This window comes from Microcaecilia unicolor, chromosome 2 (assembly GCF_901765095.1).
Source record: "Microcaecilia unicolor chromosome 2, aMicUni1.1, whole genome shotgun sequence".
Taxonomy (NCBI): domain Eukaryota; kingdom Metazoa; phylum Chordata; class Amphibia; order Gymnophiona; family Siphonopidae; genus Microcaecilia; species Microcaecilia unicolor.
Window position 1 is genome coordinate 533,614,820 of NC_044032.1, and position 25,221 is coordinate 533,640,040.

Sequence of the window (25,221 nt, forward strand, 5' to 3'; positions counted from 1 at the left end):
GCATTCCACAGGCAGACACAGAGCCGTGTTCTACACGCAGACACAGAACTGCGCCCCACACTGTGAGGAATATGAGGGTGAGAGGGAGAATGAAGGCACATGGAGGAACGAGGAGGCTCGAGAGGGAGACTGGGTAGAGAAAGGAAGGAGTCTTTTCCCCTGGGGGTTTGGAAAAAGGAAAAGACTACAATTCCCAGCAGCCCCTGAGTAGGTCCCATGGTAGAAACAGGGACTTCAATCCCCAACAGCACCCAGAGGAGGTCAGGGGAAGGGCAAGAGAAGGGAGTTGGAAAAACCTATCCCAGAGAGCAAGGATGAGGGAAGGAGTTCTGAACCTGCCCAATCAAGCAAATGGAGAGCAGCTGAGCAATGGGTGTGGGGAGGAACCTATGGACTGGCAAGGGGAAGAAAAGGGGGAGGAACTAGAGCAAGAGGAGCCAATGGAGATTGCTGCTCTGACTAAACTGGAAGGAAAGGAGGTGAAACAGGAGAGGGCTGCTCAGGAAGAGAGCCTGTTAGAAGAAGGGAAAAGGTGGCTATCCCACATGGGGAGCTGAGAGAACAGGTTTACCATGGAAGGGTCATGCGGGTGGTGGTCAGTGTATAATGCTGGCCTGGTTGAGGAGGGGACCCTTGCCACTCTGCCTAGGTTGATTTCTTTTGAAAAGAAGAGAGGATGAGTGGTGGTTTTGGGCATAACTGCTATACATGAACTGCTGGGAGTTTGAACCCTTTCTGAACTGCTGTGTTTGGGGAACTGTTTTGCCTAACTGCTGACATGAACTGCTGGGGAGGGTTTGAACACTTTCTGGAGCTTCCGTGTTTGGAGAATTACTTTGCATAGCTGCTATACATGAACTGCTGGGAGTTTGAGCCCTTTTTGAGCTATTTTGTTTGAAGAATTGCTTTGCATAACTGCTTTATATGAACTGCTGAGATTTTGGAACATTTTGGGGTTTTTTTGTTGTTGTTTTGTTTTGAATACTATGCTGTTGAACTGCTATGCTTCTTGAGAAATGCTGTGGTGGGAACTACCTTTGGAGGAGCAGTTGACACAAAGGGATTACAATAAAGTATAATGATCTGACCTTGTGGATTGCCGTGTGCTCTCTAGCAGTGGATTACTGCACACAGCTCAGCTAAAGGGCCGAGGGACTCAAGAGTCTCCCGGTGCAGGAAACTTTTCCAAGAGTCTCCCGGTGGTGGAGACCTTACAATACGCAGGACCTGCAGAGAAAGAACTACACTCAACTTGCGACAATGGAGCTGCGTTCAACATGCAGAGGTGAAAGGTTGCAGAATATGCAGTGAGGGAACTTCACTCAATATGCCATGATAGAGTTGTCCTCAACATACAGCGATGGAGCTAAAGCCAACCTGGAACTGTGAACTGTGTCCAACATGCAGCAATGGAGTCATGCCCAACATGGAATGGTGGAATTGCATGGAACAATGAAGCTATGTTCAATATGTATCGATGGAGCAGCGCTCAACATGCAGCGATGGAGCAGCGCTCAACATGCAGTGAAGGAGCTGTGCTCAATATACAGCGAAGGAGCTGTGCTCAACATACAGCGATGGAGCTGTGCTCAACATACAGCGATGGAGCAGTGCTCAACATACAGCGATGGAGCAGTGCTCAACATGCAGCGATGGAGCAGTGCTCAATATGCAGCGAAGGAGCAGTGCTCAATATGCAGTGAAGGAGCAGTGCTCAATATGCAGTGAAGGAGCAGTGCTCAATATGCAGTGAAGGAGCAGTGCTCAACATGCAGCAATGGAGCTGTGCTCAACAAGAATGATGGAGCTTTGCTCAACATACAGCGATGGAGTTGTGCTCAACTAAGAACATGGAGCTGTGTTCAACAAGAACGATGGAGCTCTGCTCAACATACAGCGATGGAGCTGTGCTCAACATACAGTGATGGAGCTGTGCTCAACATACAGCGATGGAGCTGTGCTGAACTGCAGTGTTGGAACTGTGCTCAATATGGAGCGATGGAGCTGTGCTCAACAAGCAAAATGCATAGATGGAGCCCCAGGGAACAGCCAGAGAAGAAGGTGCTGCTAGGAGGCCAACAAGAAAGAAGCACAACTGGTGCTGCACTCCCCTGGCCCAGAGGGACTAAACCTACAAGAAGAAAAGGCCCCGTGCCCCAAGAGACACTCTCGGTCCCCAAGTGGTCTATGAGCTAGCAGTTGCACACCAAGGGCAACTCGGACCCCCACCAGAAGGAAAGTACCCTGCAGACAAACCACAGCAGACAGGAGGGATCCACGGGGATGAGAGAATCAGAACCTCTCTAAGGAAGGGAGAAAAACCTGCTGCCAAAACAAGAATCAAATAGCAGGGGCATCTCAAGCAAGATGCCTAAAGCAGCAGAGATCGGACAGTCTGAAAAAGAACTGACCAACAGCCGCATACGGCTGACAGGAAAGAAAAAATAGCCCTGGACTAAAAAGACCGAGCCTGCAGCTAAACGGAGCCAGCGAGAGACTCCCCCACTTTAGAAACGGCAGACTAATACCTCCAAACAGCAAAGGTACAAGTTCCAGCAACGGGGCCGCCCTCTGAACCAGCTGCCGTCTAGGACCGTGAAGAGGAGAAACATTGAGTTTTATTATCCAGACATGAGCCGTGCCCCACACACAAAAAAAAAATCAAAGCAACTGTTACTAGCTCAGAAGAGTCGAAGATCAGAATCAGACACCGGCCAGCGAAATTCAAACAAATTTTGTAAGCAGCCCCCAAGAATACATTGCCAAAGGCGGGAAAGAGCGAAAACACCACAAGGGAACAAAATGGCCCAACAAAACCTGGGAGAACAGAGAAGTGAAACCGAATGCAAGGAGAAAGCCTGCCAAAAACAAAGGAGGCCCCGAGAAGAAGGAACTAAAAATAAATCAGGTAACAGGCAAGAGAAAGAAGGACAAACAAGTTTCTTCTTCTTCCTTTTTTTTTTTTTTTTTAACAACCTTTTTCACTAGTGACAGGAATAAATAAAGACTTACTTCAGAGGCAGAAATTCAGATACACCTAGCACCACAAAAGAGAAGAACCCCCACAGGGGAGACAAATTACTCCATGCCACAATCAACCATCACCCTGCTAGAAAGACAGCCAGGGGAGGTAGGGGAGGGGAGGGAACCAGGGTCACTGGATATCACCCTAGCTGGCAGATGAGGAACTCAGGACCACCGAGTATCATCTAAAACTAGCCCCAACATGGCTACCAGCACACCCCTGGCTACACTATCACCAGAAGAATCTGGGACAGGAGCTACCAGCCAGCAATCCAGAGCAACTGCACGATCAGTCCACCATCCGCTAGGAGACAGAGAAAATAGTTGCAAGTAAACCACCCCTTAAGGGTATCGTGCAGCCTGGAATGTTCAGTATTTTCTCTGTCTCCTTCAGCTGGTAGATGGACACAACCCATTAGTCTGGACTGGTCTTGTATAGATGACAAGGAATTCTGTGCTATTCAATTAGTGCATCTATATTACTGTGCATTGATTAGTTCATAAGCCCTTATTGCTTACAAAATAGGCTTTGGTAGGTACTCATGCACTAATATTTTTTTAATAGTTGTGTACTAATGGCCATTGTGGTAAAAATGGCCTTAGTGGACAGGAAAGACCCACATAAGGGTGTGCTAAGGCCACGTTTTACCACAGCAAAGTAAAAGGATCACTGGGGCTCTTTTTCTAAGCCATGGTAGGGCTAACGTGCGGGTAGCACATGCCAAGTCGACACTACCGCCGGAGTAGCGCAGGCGTCTGGTGGCAATTCCAAAGTTGGTGCATGCTGTTTCCCACAGTAGATAATTCGTTTCTGTTTTCTACCACGAGGGATGTTCCCGGCAGCGCTGCCTGATTACCGCAAGACTAGCGCGAACCCTTACAGTCAAGTAAATAGGTGGCAGTAAGGATTCGGGCAGTAAATAGCTGTGCACTACTTTTAATATTAGCATACAGCCATTTACTGCCCCATTTTAAATAGGCCCTTTTACCCGCTGTGGTAAAATGTGGCCCAACACACGCCAATTTCACATGCCCACACTAGTGCAGGTCACTTTCCTGCTTATAATCGAAATAGAAAAACGCCTATATAGTGACCCAAATCGGGAGATAGACGTTTATCTCACAAAAACGAATAAAGCAGTATAATCGAAAGCCGAATTTGGACGTTTTCAACTGCACTCCGTCGCGGATGCGTGTCGAAGGCGTGGTGAAGCCGGAACTGGGGCGTGGTTATCGGCCGATCAGAGATGGGCGCCTTTCGCCGATAATGGAAAAAAAATATGCGTTTGTAGCGAGAATTTAGGGCACTTTTCCTGGACCCTGTTTTTCCACGAATAAGGCCCCAATAAGTGCCCTAAATGACCAAATGACCACTGGAGGGAATCGGGAATGACCTCCCCTGACTCCCCCAGTGGTCACAAACCCCCTCCCACCACAAAATGTGCCGTTTCACAACTTTTTATTTTCACCCTCACATGTCATACCCACCTCCCTGGCAGCAGTATGCAGGTCACTGGAGCAGTTATTAGGGGGTGCAGTGGACTTCAGGCAGGTGGACCCAGGCCCATCCCCCCCCCCACCTGTTACACTTGTGCTGGTAAATGGGAGCCCTCCAAACCGCCCCCCCAAACCCACTGTACCCACATGTAGGTGCCCCCCTTCACCCCTTAGGGCTATAGTAATGGTGTAGACTTGTGGGCAGTGGGTTTTGAGGGGGATTTGGGGGGCTCAACACACAAGGGAAGGGTGCTATGCACCTGGGAGCTCTTTTACCTTTTTTTTGTTTTTGTAGAAGACTCAGGGGCGTATCTGACTTTCCCTGGTAGGGGGGGCCAGAGCTCGAAGTGCGGGGGCCATTTTTCGCCCCCCCCCCATAGGCTTCCATTAGCGGCACGGGGGGTTGGCGGCGGTAGCGGGGGCCAGGGCCAAATGTACGGGGGCCAGGCACCCGTTGGCCCCATTACAGATACGCCCCTGGTAGAAGTGCCCCCTAGGGTGCCCAGTTGGTGTCCTGGCATGTGAGGGGGACCAGTGTACTACGAATCCTGGCCCCTCCCACAAATAAATGTCTTGGAGTTATTCGTTTTTGAGCTGGGCGCTTTCATTTTCCGTTATCGCTGAAAAACAAAAACGCCCACCTCACAAATTGTCGAATAAAACATGGACGTCTATTTTTTGCGAAAATACAGTTCGGTCCGCCCCTTCACGGACCCGTTCTCGGAGATAAACGCCCATGGAGATAGACGTTTCCCTTCGATTATGCCCCTTTTTGTAACACAGTTTAGTAAAAGGGTCCCTAAGAGATTTCTGGCCTCCTTTTTTCTATATTTCAACTTGTTTTGCTGTGGGTTTGCTTTCAGACATCTGATCTCTATAATTGCATGCACTGCTTAATTACTTTGAATTTGCACACATATAATAAAGAGAATAGAAAAATATTTTTTCTGCCTTACATTTTCTTTTTTAGTTTTTTTTTATTATTATTTATGCTGAATATATAGATTACCCTTGAAATCCAAAAAGTGTCTTGTATTATATGCAAGACACTTTTTGGATTAAAGCACCACCACACTGAACACATTTTCAATATATTACTACTTGTACTTAAAATAAAAGAAAGATCATCAGTGTAAAATTTGTGCAGCTATTAACTGCCTCAAATCAGCCTAAATTATTAGGTGAGTAATAGATTAATTTAACTCTCTATCTGCGCTATTTTTAATGTCAATATACATCATTGGTCTCCCAATAATATATTCAGTATGGTCAATATCAACTGAGTATCCATAAAAATGTGTAGTGAATAAGTCCAACACAAAATCCTTTAAAATATACAGCCATCTTCAGTGAAACTATAACACTGTTACTTATCCATAGGAGCCAACTTTTCAAAATTATTGGTTCTGCTAAGCCCAATGGAAAATAACCCCTCCCTGGACATATACAAGAAATTTTCTCAATAATGGGGGTGCTCAAGCACCCACAGAGTTGGCTCATTGTCATGTCCCCTACCTCAACGCAAGCGGCATCCTTGGGCTGCGCAGGGTCCTGTTGACACGCACACTTGACTGGCACAGCCCTGAGCCATGTGTGTGTGGTTCTTCTCTGGCTGCAAGTTCCTTGATTGCTTTGCTTCCATGCACCTGGCTCAGCACTCTCTCTGCCTGGCTTCCAGGCTCCTTGATTGCTTTGCTTCCACCCACCTGGGTCTGCTCTTCCTCTGCCTGGCTTCCCTTGCTTCTCTCCTATTGGTCTTCCGGTTCCTCCTTCCCCTGCTCTTGTCCTATGGCTGTGCCCCTTCTCCCTGCTGATGTCAGACGCCAGCACTTTATCAGCTGAGCTCTCCCTAAACTTCTTGTTTCGGCTTCTACTTTGGTAGGTGTTACTTGCTCAGTAGTGTGCTTCTCCTCTACTTTGTTCTTCGTTACTGACTCTGCCTATACCTGGATTACTCTCGTGTCTGCTGCCTGCCTACTGACTCTGCCTGTACCTGGATTATTCTCGTGTCTGCTGCCTCTGCCTACCAACTCGGCCTGTACCTGGATTACTCTTGTGTCTGCTGCCTGCCTACTGACTCTGCCTGTACCTGGATTACTCGTGTCTGCTGCCTGCCTACTGACTTTGCCTGTACCTGGATTACTCTCGTGTCTGCTGCCTGCCTACTGACTCTGCTTGTACCTGGATAACTCTTGTGTCTACTGCCTGCCTCTTGACCTTGCCTGTACCTGGATTACTCTCGTGTCTGCTGCCTGCCTACTGACTCTGCCTGTACTTGGATTACTCTCTTGACCTGCTGTATGCCTACTGACTCTGCCTGTACCTGGATCACTCTCGTCTGCTGCCTGTCTGGCCGTCATGTTCATTACCCCGCTTCCTGCTCCATCTCGTAAGCCCTGCAGGCCGCCCACACCTAGGGGCTCAACCTCTGGGGAATGGTGGTCAGTGTAGGTGAAACCCGGGGTTGTCCGGCCACCAAGCAGAACCTGGTCTGAATACCGGGCTCGGCAGCGCTATACTTGGTACAAGAACTCACAGGTCTGACACTCCTATACCTCTCAGTTCAACAAACCAAGTAAAATAAATTTATACAGAAAGCTCCAACAAATGAAGGCTAAATCAAAAAATCTAAATCAAAAAGGAAATTATACATCTGTCAAACTGAAGTCCACATATAATTGAACGGCCCAAGTCCATTGCCTCAGGACAATTTTTAAGCATATGCTACACTAAGAAAAAGCAAAATGACCCAAGCTGCTTAAAATATGGCCAAAATTAAACCTGGTTTTCTTCATCTGTAATAGAACACGGCAACAAGGACCTCACAACCCTCTTTCATCCCTACCTTTTTATCAGAAATAAAAGAAGTTAGCTGGGCTGACTTTTCTCTAATCCTGCAGAACATCCCCCATTTCCAATGATCTATTAAATACATCCATTACAGACCTGCCAATAATTCTCTAAGCTCCTTTAGCATCCTGGGATGTATCTCATTAGGTTATATAACTTTGTTCACTTTAAGTTTTCTAAGCTATTAATACAATCTTCCATAAACAGTGCAGTATCCTCTCCCTACCTACTTGTTGACATAATATATGGCCATTTGGTTTCTGTTTGCACTAAGACTGAATGGCTTTGAAGAAGTTATAAAATGTGCTTCATATCTCTAGGGGCTCCTTTCATTAAGCGGCAGTAAGCCCAATGTGGGCTTACCGCTCACTATATAGGAAGTACTGTCAGGCTACCGCAACAGCCCGGCAGTACTTCCCACCCCTAGCAAACAGTCATTTCTAGCACTACAAAAATGTATTTACTTTTATAGTGCCGGAGTGTACCCAGCAGTAATCGGGCAGTGCCGTGTGCTGCCTGGTTACTGCTGGGTTAACGCGGGAGCCCTTACTGCCACCTCAATGGGTGGCGGTAAAGTTCCCCACCCCCAAATGGTCATGTGGCAAATGCTTTACTTGCCGCCTGGCCATTTCCTTTAGGAAAGCAAGACTTCCCTTTTACCAGATGCGGTAAAAGGGGACCTCAGTGCGCGTTTAAAACATGCGCCAATGCCATCGCCAGCCCCCTTTTGCCGCGGCTTGGTAAAAGGGGCCCTAGGTTATTGATGTGGAAGAGCCAATCGGACTTCAGCCAGATTTCTTGGGTAAGATAGGAGTCTAAGCGGGCTCACTACCTGGTACTTCAAAGTATCCATTATCACAGGGCTTCTCAATCCAGTCCTAGGGATACCTAGGATTGGGTTTTTAAGATATCCACAATGAAAAAGAATACTAACTCTATTAATCAATGAAAGCTATTGTCCCATATCAAAAACATTATTTATTATTCATATCCTAAACATGCATTTAAAAGAACTTTGCGGACCAATCCAAACCACTTCAGTAGTCATATGATCGAAAATTTGTAAGTAGCTCTGGTTGTGACTTCTGTCACAACCTGTATATAGGAGAGATGAAACCTTAAGGAGTCTGTCCAGTAGCAGGAATGCCCTTTCTATGGCTGCAGTAAAAATGGTCTTAGCATGCAGGAAAAACCTGCACAAGAGCGTTTTTAGGCCACTTTTTACCGGCAACTTAATAAAAGGACAACTTTATCTGGAACCTCCATCCAGAAAATGGTCCATAAGGAAACCTATTTAAAAAACTTACGTATTGGAAATTACTTTTCTCTGTATCAGCGAGTATATAGTTACTACTACGCAATGGCCCATGTTTTTGCCTCAAGAATCCAAGTTCAAGTTCTGAATAATTTCCGGCCTAGACTGTCTTACTGGTTGAAAGAAGAATGCTAAGTGAGGGGAACTATTGTGCCAGTTGCCATTCTGCACGAACTGGTTTTGGCCCTGGCCCCCCACCTTTACAAACTAAAAAAAAATGTATTTAAAGTAACCCACCTGATGCTCAGTAGGCAAAACAGGATCACATCTCCCTTGATCAGAGCATAAAAAACAAAATTGAGTTTCGAGGGGACTGTTTAATAATAGCAGGGTTCTGCATGCTCAGAGCTTTACACTAAGTTCTGAACTCTGGGAGAAATATTTTGTCTTTATGACATACGATGATGTCACCCACTTGTGTGCCTGACTCAGTCCTGCTTGAGTATTGCATCCATTTCTGGTTGCTATATCTCAAAAAAGATATACCGGAAATAGAAAAGGTTCAAAGAAGAGTGACCAAGATGATAAAGTGGATAGAACTCCTCTCATATGAGGAAAGGTTAAAGAAATTACGATTCTTCAGCTTGGAAAAGAGGTGGCTGAGGGTTGATATGGTAGAGGTCTACAAAATCCTGAGTGGTATAGAATGGGTAAAAGTGAATAGATTTTTCTCTTTTAAAAAGTACAGAGCTAGTGGACACTTTGGGGTCCTTTTACAAAGGCACACTACCATTTTTAGTGTGTGCTAAAAATAAGCGTGCGCTAAATACTAGAGATGCCCGTATATTCCTATGATTGAAAAGCAATGTGTGGTCAAAGAAATCTTAAATATAGAATCAACTATACAACAAAGTAAGAACTCAAAAAAGATTTCCTATTATATATTACTTAATATTTTTCTGGACTATCAAAACAGCAAAACATAGCACTATGTTGAAGAACAGAGCAAATTATTTGTGCTTCAATTGGAAGAAACGGAGGCAAATAAGAAATACATTTTTATCCTATTGCAACTAAGATAAGTACTTGATTACTTTAAGATTATTCTAAGATACTATATATGAATAAGAATGGAGAAAATTAATTGAAACATTGAAGAAGTGTATGTATATGTGTATATATATATATATATCGATGAAGATTGTAAGCATGGTGTTCATATATTCCTATGGCCATTTCTAGCATTTAGCGCATGCTAAAAATGCTACCGTGCCTTTATAAAAGACCCCATCAATGAAGTAGTAGTAGTAGTAAGTTACATGGAAAAATGTTTAAAACAAATAGGAGGAAATATTTTTTCACTTAACAAAAAGTTATACTCTGGAACTCATTGCCAGAGGATGTGGTAACAATAGTTGGTGTATTTGGGTTTAAAAAAGGTTTGCAGCAGGGCCCATAGGAATAAAATGGGCCCTGCTGCAGATAGGTCAAGCTAAGCTTTAGTAAACAACCCCCTTAGCATCATGACAACAGCTGTTAATGAAACAAGAGGGCATCCTGATACAGACTGCTAATTTGTTTGACTTGATTACTTTGTTTCTATGAAACAATCAGAAAAAAAAAACCAGTACCAACAAAAATATTTCCCTTTAAATTGTAAAGAAAAGACTGATGTCCCCAGTAATAAACAATACGCCTGACACGGCAGGTTTGAGATTAACTTTCCTCAGGGACTTGGGTTAGGGTTGTCTTCCTTTGACTTTACCCCCAGTCTTGTCTTTACAATTTAAAAGCAATCTAGACATCAGAGCCCTTAGTGTTTGGTGTTTACCAGCGCAGGGCTCATGAGATAAGTGAACATACTTACCATTTTTATTGTTATACTCTGGCTTTGATTAAAGATTTAGGCTGGCTGAGTTGGTTATTGACAGTGCATTTGATTGGTATTTTAAGGGGTGCACAGCTACACTTAGCACATATATAAAAGAAAGCACATTATTGCACAAAAGTACCACAATAGAAATGAACGACCTAATGAATGAAGTGCAATACCTCATCTGTTAGTGGTCTTGTAAGACTACCACATGGGTGCTCAGGTTTCTGAGGGTGTTCTTCCTTTATGACTGAATTGGGTACATTCTCCTGGTTATGATTTGGTATTTATTACACTGCCAGAGAGGAAGTGGATTTTTTTGGTTTATAACTGAAATTTGCAACGACATAGGAAATGTCAATTATATATCCCATTTCTTTTCTTTGCTGATAATATTGTGCACTATTTCCAAAGAGACCACAGGTATGCACTATCAAGAAAAAGTGTGCACTCTTTGTGAAGAAGGCACTCTCTTAACGGCATTGCTCTCAAAATAAAAATGAAAACTTACTAAAACAAAAGAAAATGAACAATGCTGCAAATGACATCAGAAACAAAAATTGGGGGGCTGACCATCCCTATATTTAATTCCTTTGTAAACTTTTTTTAAGAAGTTTTTGTTTTCAGATATACTAGATGTGTGTTTCACGGAGAAGGGGCTACAAAGAGGAAAGGCATTTGATATGTCATCTCGAGATACACACATGAGACCAAAGGATGTTGTCAATGATTCTGGTGCTGAGACCACATAGACCCTATAGATGCAACTGCAATAAGGTGATTACCAGGATATTCAGAGCTAGAGGGCAACAAACTGCTTTGTTTGGTTTTGGCTGAAACCAAATCTGCATCTTATACTGACCCATCCCAACCTAGCCCTCAGACCAGGAACAGCACCCAATCACTCTCTCCCTTCATCCCTCCTCCGCCACCACTGCATTCACGCCCAGAATCACAGGAGCTCCAGCTCCCACTTTCTTCCTCTCTCCCTCCCTCCCTGAACATAAGAAACCATTCTCCCTCCTCCCCTGTAGGTCTCTACAGTCAGTCTCCCCCCATCCCTGAGGCCCATTCATAGGCCACCTATGGGTATACCTTACTGCTCTGGTGGTCTAGGAGTGAGCTGAGGCAAGAGCAATCCACAATCACTCTTTCTCATCCCATGCCTGCAATCAAAATGGCTGCTGTGACTTCCACTAGCAGCCTTGTGAGATTGCCACTGGAGGTCGTGGCAGCCATTTTGAGATTGAAGCCGGCACAACCAGGAGCGACTGGGGATTATTCTTGCCCATGCAGGCTATAATCTCAAAATGGCTGTTGAAACCTCCAATGGCAATCTCACAAGGCTGCCACTGGAAGTTATGGCAGCAATCTTGACTGTAGACACAGAATGGGCAGAAGCAACTGGGAACTACTCCTGCCCCAACTTGCCACTAGACCACCAGGATTGTAAGGTAGGTCCAGGGTGGTCTATGGGTAGGCTGGGGGAAGAGAAGGGGGCACCAGCAGCATACGGGTGGGTCGAGGGGCTTCTTATGTTTGGAAGAGGAGGAGAAGGAGAGAATGGGATAGAAGAAAATCTACCACTATTTTCAGCTGAAAACCAAACAAGGCTGTATGCAGATTTTGTGCTGATTTTGGCACCAAAAACAAAACTGAAATTTGTTCAGTCTCTATTCAGGGTCCCCCTGGTAAAAAGCCCCAGTGACACTAAGATAAAATTTTTAAATGTATACAAAAGATTACTAGGAGATAGGGCGTATTTTCAAAGCACTTAGACTTACAAAGATCTATAGTAACCTATGGAACTTTATAAGTCTATGTGCTTTGAAAATGAGCCCCAGTGTCTCTAAACTAACAAACACACTGTTGCTTAAACACACAATGTGGAAACTCAAACACATAAAACAATACATCCCAAGAGATGTATTCCGCAACATGATCCAAACCATGGTTCTGGCCCATGTGGACTATTGCAATGGAATCTAAGCAGGATGCAAAGACCAAATCTTAAAGAAATTACAAACAGCACAAAATACATCAGCCAGACTAATTTTCAGAAAAACCCAGCTCGAAAGCGCTAAACCGCTTTTCAAAAAATTACACTGGCTATCAATCAAGACATGCTTATCCTTCAAGATCTGTTCTCTGGTCTACAGAATAATTTTTGGCCAGTCACCGGGCTACATGACCAATCTAATAGACCTACCCATCTGGAATACAAATAAATCAGCAAGATCTTACCTAACCCTCCACTTCCCTAGTTGCAAAGGCCTTAAATACAAATCAACATACGCTTCCAACATCTCCGATTTTTGCACCAAGCTCTAGAGCACACTATTTAAAGACCTAAAACTCAAAGACAATTACCTAACCTTCTGGAAACATCTGAAGGCCTACTTTTTCAGAAAGTTCCTTCCCATTGAACCAACTTAACCAGCCAGAAAACCGAATAACAATACAAGAATACAACAACGGACAGAAACTGGACTAAGCTTCCATCACCCAATTCACGCGCTCGAGGGCTCTGATAATAGGGCGGTAGTATGGTGCTAACAGCCTCTAGAGCCGGAGTTTGCTTCTGATCATCCCTGTTAATGTCACAGGCTGCAGTAACAAGAACTAAAGAACATTAGAGACATGATCTTTAGTTCTTGTTACTGCAGCCTTTGGTGCTAAGTTTCTCTGTTTGGCATTGTGACATTTTTATATCCTTATGGTTTTACTGCTGGCTTTATAAGATCCCCTGATGAAGGCTTGGGTGCCAAAACCGTGTTGGGTTCAGACTGTCACCACCATTATATTTGGACAATAAAAGTTTCTTACTGATCACCTTGGAGATCATGACTCGCACGTAACTTAGTCATTAAGACCCTGCTGTATTTAGGCTGCTGTAACTGCAGGCATGTAAATTTTAGATGTGCTGATAGCAGGTTATGCTAGTTTTCTATAATGGAACCTGGGTCCCAGGCAGTTATGCAATAGGTCCCTATCACATGGCTTTAGGGCACCTAAACTGAGGTGCCTAGTTGTAGAATTGCCCTCATAGGAGAAGATTCCATATTATGGCGCCTAAAACAATCAGTGCTGAAATCAGTGCCGACTAAGCATATTCCATAATCAATTATAGAATACTAGTAAAAAAGGCCTGTTTCTGACACAAATGAAACGGGCACTAGCAAGGTTTTCCTCGGAGTGTGTATGTTTGAGAGAGTGTGTGTGAGAGTGACTGTATGTGAGAGAGTGAATGTGTGAGTGTGTGTATGTGACAGAGAGTGAGTGTGGGTGCGAGTGTGTGAGAGTGTGTGTGTGAGACAGATAGATATGCTCATTTTCAAAGCACTTAGCCTCCCAAAGTTCCATAGAAACCTATGGAACTTAGCCTCCCAAAGTGCTTTGAAAATATGCCTCAGAGTGTGCGAGTATGTGTGCGATACATAGACTCTCTGTGAGATCGAGAGAGTGTTTGAGAGTGACTGTATGACACATAGAAAGTGAATGTGATACAGTGTGAGACATAGAGTGTGTGAGAGACAGTGTGTGAGAGTGAGAGAGAGAAAGACACTGACTGTGAGAGAGAGAGAGAGAGAGAGAGAGAGAGAGAGTGTGACAGAGATACGTCCCCCCTCCCTCTCTGGTCTCAGGACCCCCTCCTCCTCTCTCGTCTCAGGACCCCCTCCCAATGTCTCCCCTCTTTTTTTCAGCATCCTTCCATCCAGTGTCTCCTTTTTTTTCCATACCCTTCCATCCAGCGTCTTCCCTCTTTCTCTCCCCATCCTTCCACCCATCTACCCTCTCTCCTGATCCTTCCATCTAATGTTTCTCTCCCCGTCCTTCTAGCCAGTGTCTCTCTCTCTCTCTCTACCCTTTTCTATTCAGTGTCCCTTCTCTCTCCACATCCTTCCAGTCTCTCCCCTTTCTCTCTGCATCCATTTATCCATCTCCCCCTTTCTCTCCCCATCCTTCCACCTGTTTTCCCTCTTTCTCTCCCCATCCTTCCATCCGTCTATCCCCCTCTACCATCCCGTGTCTCTCTCTCTCTATCCCCTTCTTTCCCTCCAGGCCCGCCCACCACAGACCTGCCAAGTTTCCCGCGAAACACGCGGCTCCAGCTCCCATTTCCGGCCACTGCTGCTTCTCCTGTTGAGCAGCAGCGGCCGCTACAAAACCAAAAACAGCTGTTTTAAAAAAGCAAGTGTGGCACCGCAGGCAGCCATCAGGCATTGGCTATTGGCTCCGCAGCCACTCCTTTCGCCTCTCACGTCACTGCCCCTGGAATTCAGTGATGCTTACTAATAAAATGTGTTAGATGGTATACTCAATTTTAAAGATGAACATTTAGAAGACCATTGAAATGCTGCTTGCATTCAACATCAGTAATTTCCCATATAATGAATAATTGGAATAAGCTTCCCCATCCCAATAAAATTGTCATCCTTCATTTTCTCACAGTGTACATAAAGATAAATACCTTCTTTCAGCTTCTCTGTGAAAAACTTAGCCGTGTTAGAAGATGCATTATATAAAAATCCACATAGAAAAGTGGAATCTGAAGAATCCTGGTGAAGTTCACTTTCAAACTGGGGGTCACACATTGGATAATCTATCAAAATAAAGGATATTATATAAATCATTTGAAGAGTTGAAGATTTACAGTCTAGTACTGAAACATGCCTATGCATTTAATCAAAGCAATAAATGTTCATTTTCTATGCTTGTCATTTTATTCTTTTCTTGAATCACCCTTAACACCAGCACTCTAACCATTACAGTGTGTCACAAAAATACTGTAATACTTTTATTTCTATTAAGAAAGGAATTCTGTAACTGAACACTCTGTCCTTTTGAATATTATCTTAGCAAAAATATCCATACTCAGTTATTACTGCTATTCAGTATGCAGATAATTTTCTCACAAATTTACTTTTGGATTAAAAAAAATGTATGTATGTGTTATGTCCAACACCCCCCCCCCCCCCCCCTCCGCCGCACATACACACAAATCAGCCCCTGGGAATGCATCTGCTCACCACAGACACAAGTATGCAGAGTATGGCTTTAACCGCACATGTTTACCTGCTTAGTGCCTGGCCAATTTTATAACAATCCATTTCTAGTCATAAATCATTATTTTATGTGCGTAAATGGCTTTGAAAATCATCTTCAGAACATCAGTAGCCCTATCTTTTGTTTCTATAAAGCTGCAAATCCCATTTGAAGTATAGAGAAAAGCAATGAGTTAGATTCTAGTTGCAATGGATACTTTCCCATCAGGACTGGCTTCTGACCACTTACTAACCACTGGCTAGCAAGGGAAGGAACTAAAACAAAACAACCATGGCTAAAACAAACTGTATGGTTTGAACACTCAGGGGAAAAATGATCAAGGTACGAGTAAAAGTCAGGCTTTTACCACACCATCAACTTGTGCTACCTCAGTGCCACAGGTCACTGACTCCCATGGTGTACATATAAAGCTGCTTATGAGCAACCTTGCACGCAACATTATGGCTCCATTCCAAGAATATCAGGAATATCAGGCTGCAAAGCAGCGGCCCAAAGCTTCTGGGCTGTATCTTACAAAGGTTGCACATATGAGCTATGAGGTGCTCCTCAACCCTCCACCCCCCCCCCCCCCCCCCGCCAACCCAAGCACAATCCTCCTTCTGTGGCTTCCTCCCGAGTAATGCCCCCAAACTGAAGTCCTCCCTCATCAAAAGACATCCAAGTCTTGAAACTACCACCTGCTAGGCCCCCTTTCACCCTCCCAATAGCACCCCCCCCAACACTCCGGGCCTGAACTAACTAGGAAACAGGTATTTTTTAAAGATAGGCCTGGGGCCATTTTGGAGGATGGGGGCCTAGCAAGTAGGGGTTTCATGATTTATGGGGAGTCCTCTCGTGAAGAGTGAACATTCAGGATGAGGGACTTCAGGTTCGGGGGTGGGGGCAGTAATTTGGGAGGGAGCCTCAGGAGGGGGTTAGCACATCCCAGGAAATGAACATATGCAAACAGTGGCTTTCAGTAGTCGCTGTTTGAATCTGTATGTGATTTAGATATAGAAATGTTACAATTTGCATATTTAGGTGCTTCTAATATTGCATCCTTATCTTATGGCTATAAATATAATAAACAGGAGTGAACCAATGACTTATCATTTAGAAATGTATTCAGTCTTCCATTTCACTTAAGCAGGCTGGAATGTGCCTATCTTCCAAGAAGGATTGTTCAAGCAGCAATTCATACTAGAAAGTTTATGAATGAAAATGAACATGGCTCCAAAGATATCATTATGGGGCCCTTTTACTAAGTTGAATAAGCATCTACGCGCACCCAACGTGCACCAAAATGGAGTTACCGCCCTGCTACCGCATGGCTCTTGCGGTAATTTCATTTTTGGCACGCATCCCAAAAATAATTAATTATTTTCAGACACACTTATTGGGCAAGCGCAAAGTGGCATTTGATGCGCATAGTTGATTACTGCCCGGTTACCGCACGAGACATTACTTCTAGATCAATGGCTGGTGGTAAGGTCTCAGACCCAAAAGGACGAGCGACAATTTTCATTTTGATGCACATCTATTTTCAGCAAAACTTTTAAAAAGGAATTTTTTCCAGGTGCGCTGAAAAATGATTCTGCATGCGCCCAAAACACACATCTACACTACCGCAGGTTATTTTTCAGCGCACCTTAGTAAAAGGACCCCTATTATGCCTTAACCATATACCTCACAGTTGACTCTTAAATGTGGAGAAAGAGAATAAAAAAAGCTAAGATCAAGAAATCATGTTCATAGTTTAATGTTGTCTTGTGTTTATTATCATTACTCTGTGATTATTGCTGCACTTGTTACAGCACATATTGGTTGCAACAGTTTTAAGGTGTGATAACTCTGTGTAAATGTCTCAATTTGCAATTTAAAAAGATTAACTATGGCAGATTATGAGCCATATTTACTAATGTATATTAAAGAAATAACGCAAGAGTTTTGGCATATGACACATGTTAAATTGCCCAATTTTGTGTTGTTCATGTTAAAGGTAAAATTATGTATCATACCTGATAATTTTCTTTCCATTAATCATAGCTGATCAATCCATAGACTGGTGGGTTGTGTCCATCTACCAGCAGGTGGAGATAGAGAGCAATCCTTTTGCCTCCCTATATGTGGTCATGTGCTGCCGGAAACTCCTCAGTATGTCGATATCAAAGCTCCATCCGCAGGACTCAGCACTTAGAGAATTACACCCACAAAGGGACACTCTGCCCAGCTCACCACCGCCGAAACGGGGGAGGGGAATTAACCCAGCTCATCCCCACACAAGTGGGGGAGGGGAATCCGTCCAGCTCATCCCCGCGGAGCGGGGGAGGGACACCACACCCGCCGATGCGGGGGGATCTGGCTTATCCTGCAACCGCAACCGCGAGAGGAGCTGACTGACCCTAACACCGCCGAAGCGGGAGCGGTACAAAGCTGCCCTACAGCCGCACGAAGCGGGAGGGAGTGCCGGCAGAATTTAAATCTCAATCCAGCCCCGTAAAACGGAGGGGAGAGGAATGCAGCAGCTCACTGTAACACAAACTCGTCTCAACTCTTGAAGAATCCAAGTGAAAAAATAACTTGAACACGAAGTCTTCCTGAACAGGAACTGAAGACTAAACTTGAATCTGAAATGCAACCAGAATATAAACAGTACAGATATCTGGGAGGGACTATGGATTGATCAGCTATGATTAATGGAAAGAAAATTATCAGGTATGATACATAATTTTACCTTCCATATCATCAAGCTGATCAATCCATAGACTGGTGGGATGTACCGAAGCAGTACTCACCCAGGGCGGGACATAGAAATCCCTGACCACAACACTGAAGCTCCAAACCGGGCCTCCGCCCGAGCAGCCACAGTCAAGCGGTAATGCTTGGAGAATGTATGGGCCGAAGCCCAAGTTGCCGCCTTGCATATCTCTTCCAAGGAGACGGAACCGACCTCTGCCATCGAGGCCGCCTGAGCTCTTGTGGAGTGAGCCTTCAGCTGGATAGGCGGCACCTTCCCCGCGGCCACATAAGCCGCTGCAATGGCTTCCTTGACCCATCTTGCCACTGTAGGCTTAGCAGCCTGCAGACCCCTACGAGGACCTGCAAACAGGACAAACAGATGATCCGATTTCTGGAAATCATTGGTCACTTCCAAGTATCTGATGATGACTCGTCTCACATCCAGACATTTGAGAGCAAAGTATTCCTCTGGGTAGTCCTCCCTACGAAAGGAAGGGAGACAGAGCTGCTGATTCACATGGAAGCGAGAAACAATCTTGGGCAGGAAGGAAGGCACTGTGCGAATAGTCACTCCTGCCTCAGTGAACTGCAGAAAAGGCTCTCGACATGAGAGCGCCTGGAGCTCGGAAACTCTTCTGGCTGAAGTGATAGCCACCAAAAAGACTGCTTTCAACGTCAGGTCTTTCAGAGATGCCCCCGACAAGGGTTCAAAAGGCGGCTTCTGCAATGCTCTTAGCACCAGATTGAGAATCCATGCAGGCACCACAGAGTGCAGAGGAGGGCGCAGGTGATTAACTCCCTTGAGAAAGCGCACCACATCTGGCTGTGAAGCCAGGGAAACACCCTTCAGGCGGCCCCTGAAGCAAGTCAGAGCCGCTACCTGGACTTTAAGGGAACTGAGCGACAGGCCTTTCTCCAGACCTTCTTGCAGGAACGCCAACACTGAAGAAATTGGAGCAGTGAAGGGAGAAAGTGAGCCTGCTTCACACCACGCTGCAAAGGTACGCCAAACCCTGGCGTAAGCAGTAGAAGTAGAGCGCTTCCTCGCTCTCAGCATAGTGGCGATGACCTTGTCTGGGAAGCCCTTCTTTCTCAGACGCTGCCGCTCAATAGCCAGGCAAAAGGGGGAGGGATCCTCCATCACCACGGGACCCTGATGTAACAGGCCCTGCTCCACAGGCAGTCGCAGAGGATCGTCGACTGAGAGCCTGATCAAGTCCGCATACCAGGGACGTCTGGGTCAGTCCAGACCCACCAGGATTATCTGGCCTGGATGCTTTGCCACCCGGTCTAGCACCCTGCCCAACATGGGCCAGGGCGGGAACACATAGAGAAGCTCTTGTGTCAGCCACTGTTGGAGAAGAGCATCTACTCCCAGGGATCGAGGGTCCCGTCCTCTGCTGAAAAAGCGCGGCACTTGGCAATTGGCCGATGACGCCATCAGATCTAGGCTCGGCTGGCCCCAGCGCTTCGTGATGTACCAGAACGCCTGAGCAGTTAGCTGCCACTCTCCGGGCTCCAAGGTATGGCGACTGAGAAAGTCCGCCTTGACATTCATGACTCCGGCAATGTGGGCCGCTGACAGCTGTTCCAGGTTCGCTTCCGCCCACTGGCATAGATTCATGGCCTCCTTGGCTAGAGGGGCGCTCTTGGTACCTCCCTGGCGGTTGACATAGGCCACAGCAGTGGCATTGTCCGACAGGACCCATACTGGCTTCAACGCCAGTACCGGGATGAACTCCAAAAGCGCCAACCGAATGGCTCTGAGTTCCAGGAGGTTGATAGACCACTTTGCCTCTGCAGGAGACCAGAGCCCCTGCGCTGTCCTTCCCAAGCAGTGGGCTCCCCAGCCCGTCAAAGAGGCATCCGTCGTGACGACAATCCACTCTGGGGTCACCAGAGGCATTCCTGCAGACAACTTGTCTGTCTGCAGCCACCAGCTCAGCGCCTTGCGCACTGCTGGGCCCAAGGGAAGGCGCACAGCATAATCCTCCGACATCGGAGTCCAGCGCTGCAACAGAGAGTGTTGTAGTGGTCTCATATGAGCCCTGGCCCAGGGCACTACTTCCATCGTGGCCGTCTTAGAACCCAACAGCTGCACATAGTCCCAAGCCCGAAGAGGAGAGGCTACTCGGAACTGGTCCACCTGAGCCTGAAGTTTGACAATCCGATTGTCTGGCAGGAACACTCTGCCCACTTGGGTGTCGAATCGAACTCCCAGATACTCCAGGGACTGAGTCGGGCGCAGCTGGCTCTTCTCCCAGTTGATGATCCACCTCAGGGAGCTCAAAAGAGCAACCACCCGGTTCACAGCTTTGCCGCACTCTGCATAAGAGGGGGCTCGGATCAACCAGTCGTCCAGATAAGGATGGACTTGTACTCCTTCCTTTCGCAGGAAGGCCGCGATGACCACCATTACTTTGGAAAAGGTCCGCGGAGCAGTAGCCAACCCGAAAGGGAGGGCTCTGAACTGGAAGTGTCGTCCCAGGACTGCAAAACGCAGGAAGCGTTGATGAGGAGGCCAGATGGGAATATGCAGGTACGCTTCCTTGATGTCCAAGGAAGCCAAGAACTCTCCTGCCTTCACTGCCGCTATAACAGAGCGGAGAGTCTCCATGCGAAAGTGCCGCACTTTCAAGGCCCGATTGACCCCTTTGAGGTCGAGGATAGGCCGGACAGAACCTCCTTTCTTTGGTACCACAAAGTAAATGGAGTAACGTCCCTTGCCAATCTGATTTTCTGGCACCGGAACGACCGCACCCAGGCGGATCAGGTTGTCCAAGGTCTGCTGCACTGCCACAGCTTTGACCGGAGACTTGCAGGGAGAGAGTACAAACCCGTCTCTTAAGGGTCGGCAGAACTCTAGCTTGTAGCCGTCTCTGATGACTTCCAGCACCCAAGCGTTTGAAGTTATTGTGGTCCACTCGCCCAGAAACGAGGACAGCCGTCCTCCAATCTGCACTGGGGCGTGGACCAAGGCCCCGTCATTGGGTACGAGACCCTGGGTGAGGACCGGAGGGAGCACCTCCGGGACGGCGGTCTCTGCGAAAGGAATGCTGCTTGGGGGAGAAAGTCCTCTTAAAGGAAGAGGGGGCAGAGGAGCCCGACCTGCCCGGGCGGTACCGACGGGCTTCCTGAAACCGTCCTCTGGAGGTACCGGAACGAGTACTAGCCCGAGCCCTGACCTCTGGTAACTTCTTGCCCTTAGACGTGCCGAGATCGGTCACGATTTTGTCCAGCTCGACCCCAAAGAGCAGCTTGCCTTTAAAAGGCAATCTAGCCAGGCGGGATTTAGAGGCGTGGTCAGCAGACCAATGTTTCAGCCAAAGCCACCGCCGCGCAGAGACTGTCTGAGCCATGCCTTTAACTGAGGCTCTCAAGACATCATACAGCAAGTCTGCCAAATAGGCTAAGCCCGATTCCAGGGCCGGCCAATCAGCCCTCAAGGAATGATCCGAGGGGGAAGCCCGCTGCACCATAGTCAGGCACGCCCTGGCCACATAGGAACCGCAAACCGAGGCCTGCAAACTTAAAGCAGTCGCCTCAAAGGACGACCTTAAGGCCGCCTCCAATCTTCTGTCTGGGGCGTCCTTTAGGGCCGTGCCACCTTCCACCGGCAAAGCCGTTTTCTTAGTCACCGCAGTGATTAAAGAATCCACGGTAGGCCACAGATAGGCCTCACGTTCACTTTCAGGCAAAGGATAGAGGCGGGACATAGCCCTAGCCACTTTGAGGCTCGCTTCCGGGACATCCCATTGAGCCGAAATTAAGGTGTGCATGGCATCATGCACGTGGAAGGTTCTAGGCGGGCGTTTCGTCCCCAGCATAATGGCAGAGCCAACAGGGGCTGAGGGAGAGACGTCCTCCGGAGAGGAAATCTTCAAAATGCCCATGGCCTGCACTAACAGGTTGGGCAAATCCTCTGAGCTAAAAAGCCGCGCTGCAGAGGGGTCATCCGCTATAACCGAGCGGGGATCCGTCTCCTCCAAGGAATCCGCAAAGGACCGTTGGGAGAACTCAGATACGCTGCCCTCATCTACATCGAAGGAGACAAGGTCCTCCAAGGCCTGGGAATCAACCCGAGGGCATTTACCTCCGGGGACCTCAACCTCTTTACCAAACGAGGGAGCAGGGGCAGCGTTTTGCATAAGGAAGGCCTGATGCAGCAGCAAAACAAACTCGGGGGAGAAACCCCCCAGACTGTGCACTTCCGCAGCCTGGGCTACAGCCCTAGACGCACCCTCAACCGGCGCTCGCAAGAGCGGGGGAGAGACATGCTGCGCATCCAAAATGGCGTCCGGCGCGACACTCCGCGAAGGAGCCGCGCGGGAAAAACGGCGCTTAACTTTAGCCGCTTTGGTGCCGTCGCCCAAATTAAGGGCGTCCATGGCATTAATGTCTCCCTCAAGGGCGGCCCACGAAGAAGCCGTCCGAGCCGCGTGGCCGGCCAAGATGGCGGAGGCGAGCAGCGGGGGATGGGCGTTTATGGCGGGAAAAACCGCCACGCCGGAGGAAGGACCGGGACACTCATCGGTCACGAAACTGTCACCCAACAAGGGCGAATCAGACTTTAAGACCCCCGCATCCCCTCTAGAAGCGCCTAAGCGATCCGGGGAGCGACTCTTGCGCCCTCGCCCTCCGACGCCATATGCCACGTGGAGATCAATCGGGGAACCCCCTGCCCGCTATAAAAAGGTAAAAATTACCTGCTTTCCGCTCCGAGCTGTAACGACCTGGTGTCCCAGTGAGTAGCTGCAATAAACGTTTAAATAAACGTCGAAATAAACGCCTTTAAGGACGTTCAAAATTTTTTTTTTTTTTTTTTAACGGAGCCAGTGGGAGGGGGGAGAAAAGGAGGGATCTGGCGCCACCAGGTTTGCACTTGCTCAAGAAGAGCCCTCAACCCCAGGCACTCAACAAAACCTAAAAATTAGGCTTGGAGGCCTAGCCAGAGCTGCTGCTGTGTGTGACCACCACCTGCTGAGATAGAGAACATACTGAGGAGTTTCCGGCAGCACATGACCACATATAGGGAGGCAAAAGGATTGCTCTCTATCTCCACCTGCTGGTAGATGGACACAACCCACCAGTCTATGGATTGATCAGCTTGATGATATGGAAACTTCTAGGAGTCTATCTGCCAAATAAGTGAGTGTTCGTTTACTTGGCAGCTTGACGTGGTAGTACTGCTAGGGGTGCCTGTCTGCCATTTTGAACCTGGGCACTGATGGGGTAAAAACAACTGAAGATAACCCACTAGCCATGAAGGAGACCCTTAATGCTAGGGGGATTGGAGAAGTGGGGGGGGGGGGGGGGGGAGTTCATCAGAACTGCTTTTTTTAATGTTTATTTATAATTTTTAAAGTTACAATCCAAGCTAACACGCTTGTATAGAAAGTAGTTAAATACTAAATCATTTAAATCAGAACTGCTTTTTTTCAGGGTTGCGGATGCTGAGGATGGAATGCTGGGATATGGGTAATTCTTTAAAAGGGACTTTTAGGGAATGGGGGTGCACAGAAGGGAACTTTGGGGGTTATTTGGATCTACCACCGTCGCCTCTAGAATATAGTAGACCTGATTTCAGGCCACCTATCTTTGCATTCAAACAGGCAGGAACATTAATGTCCTTGGTAGTAGCAACACAATTGTCATATTTACATGTGATCCTGTACTACAGAGGAATCACAGCTTAATTGTTTGTGCAGTAAATGGCACTGCACTAAAGCTGTGAATTTTATCATAGCTTAGTAATTACATCAGTATCTACATTACCTGAAAATTTATTATGAAATAGGAATTCCATCTGCAGGCATTGTCTAGCCTTCTTCGCTAGTAAGTAAGGTGTGCTGTGGACTGGATCCCCAGTTGCACACATGACTTCAGCTCCACTAAATAACAGTGTCATAGTTTCCAATACATCCTCTTTAATGACCGCTGCACATAAGGCCTGTTTATGGAAAGAAATGTAGTGCTTTTCAAGAATTCCTTTACTGCACTTCTATACTATATACATTTTTGAATATGGAAATAATAAGAATTGATGTTCTTCTCCTCAACTAGCTTTAACATTTGCTAATCTTCTTGAAAGAAAATAAATAAAAACACTGCTAAATCCCCACCCGCTAGGTGTGACCATGCACTATACAAGAGAATTAAGAAATGACACTCTAAATTTTGATTAAAGGGCCGTTTTACCAAGCTTCGGTAAGCACTATTGTGGACCTACTGTAGCTAAAAATGCCTTACCATGAGGTGCACTCAGGCGTGGTACATTTGGGAACGGCACCTGCTACCCATGCGCTAAAAATAAAATTTTAGGGGGCGGGTTTGGAAGGTGTTCTGAGCTAATTGGTTAGTGCAGCTACATTACCACATGCTAACTGATTAGTATGTGATTAGCGCATGAGCCCTTACTGCCTACAAAATAGTGGGGGTAGGTGCTCATATGGTAATGGGAAATTTAGTACGTGGCCATTAAAGGTGGAAATGGAAAAAAATCGGCCATTTTACCCATGCAGTAAAAATGACTTAGATCATGGGAATGATCTGCATAAGGACATGCTAAGGCCACTTTTTAGCGCACTTTGATAAAAGGGCCCCCAAGTGAATGTTCTTGTGATTACAGCCTCTACCATCAGATGATTACCTGTAACTATAGTTAAGATTTCAAATCAAGATAAAACCATCTAAAAAGAGCAAATACATTTACAATTGATTCACTGGAGCTTCAAACCATGAGCATCTTTTACCATACTGCATTAGTGATTCCCGCATGGCAAATGCCAACGAAGCCCATTCAAAGTGAATGGGCTTTGTCGGCACTGCCATGCCAGGAATTGATAAGGCGGTTTGGTAAAAGAGGCCCCAGGTGTACTATTATTTTTACACAATTTTAATTCTTCTTACTATTATTATTATTATCATCATCTAGGTC

At 46.4% G+C, this 25,221-nt stretch overlaps 1 protein-coding gene across 2 annotated transcripts in view; it reads right to left on the bottom strand.

Moving 5' to 3' along the window:
• The window catches only part of ARAP2 (ArfGAP with RhoGAP domain, ankyrin repeat and PH domain 2), a 508,912-nt gene that overhangs the window by 277,136 nt on the left and 206,555 nt on the right, over window positions 1-25,221 (bottom strand). For both annotated transcript variants that reach the window (XM_030191273.1, XM_030191272.1), the window contains exons 13-14: window positions 24,060-24,234; window positions 14,971-15,102 (exon numbers count right to left, since the gene is read on the bottom strand). In XM_030191273.1, the coding sequence (XP_030047133.1) occupies window positions 14,971-15,102; window positions 24,060-24,234 (307 nt within the window). The remainder of the gene's footprint in view (window positions 1-14,970; window positions 15,103-24,059; window positions 24,235-25,221) is intronic.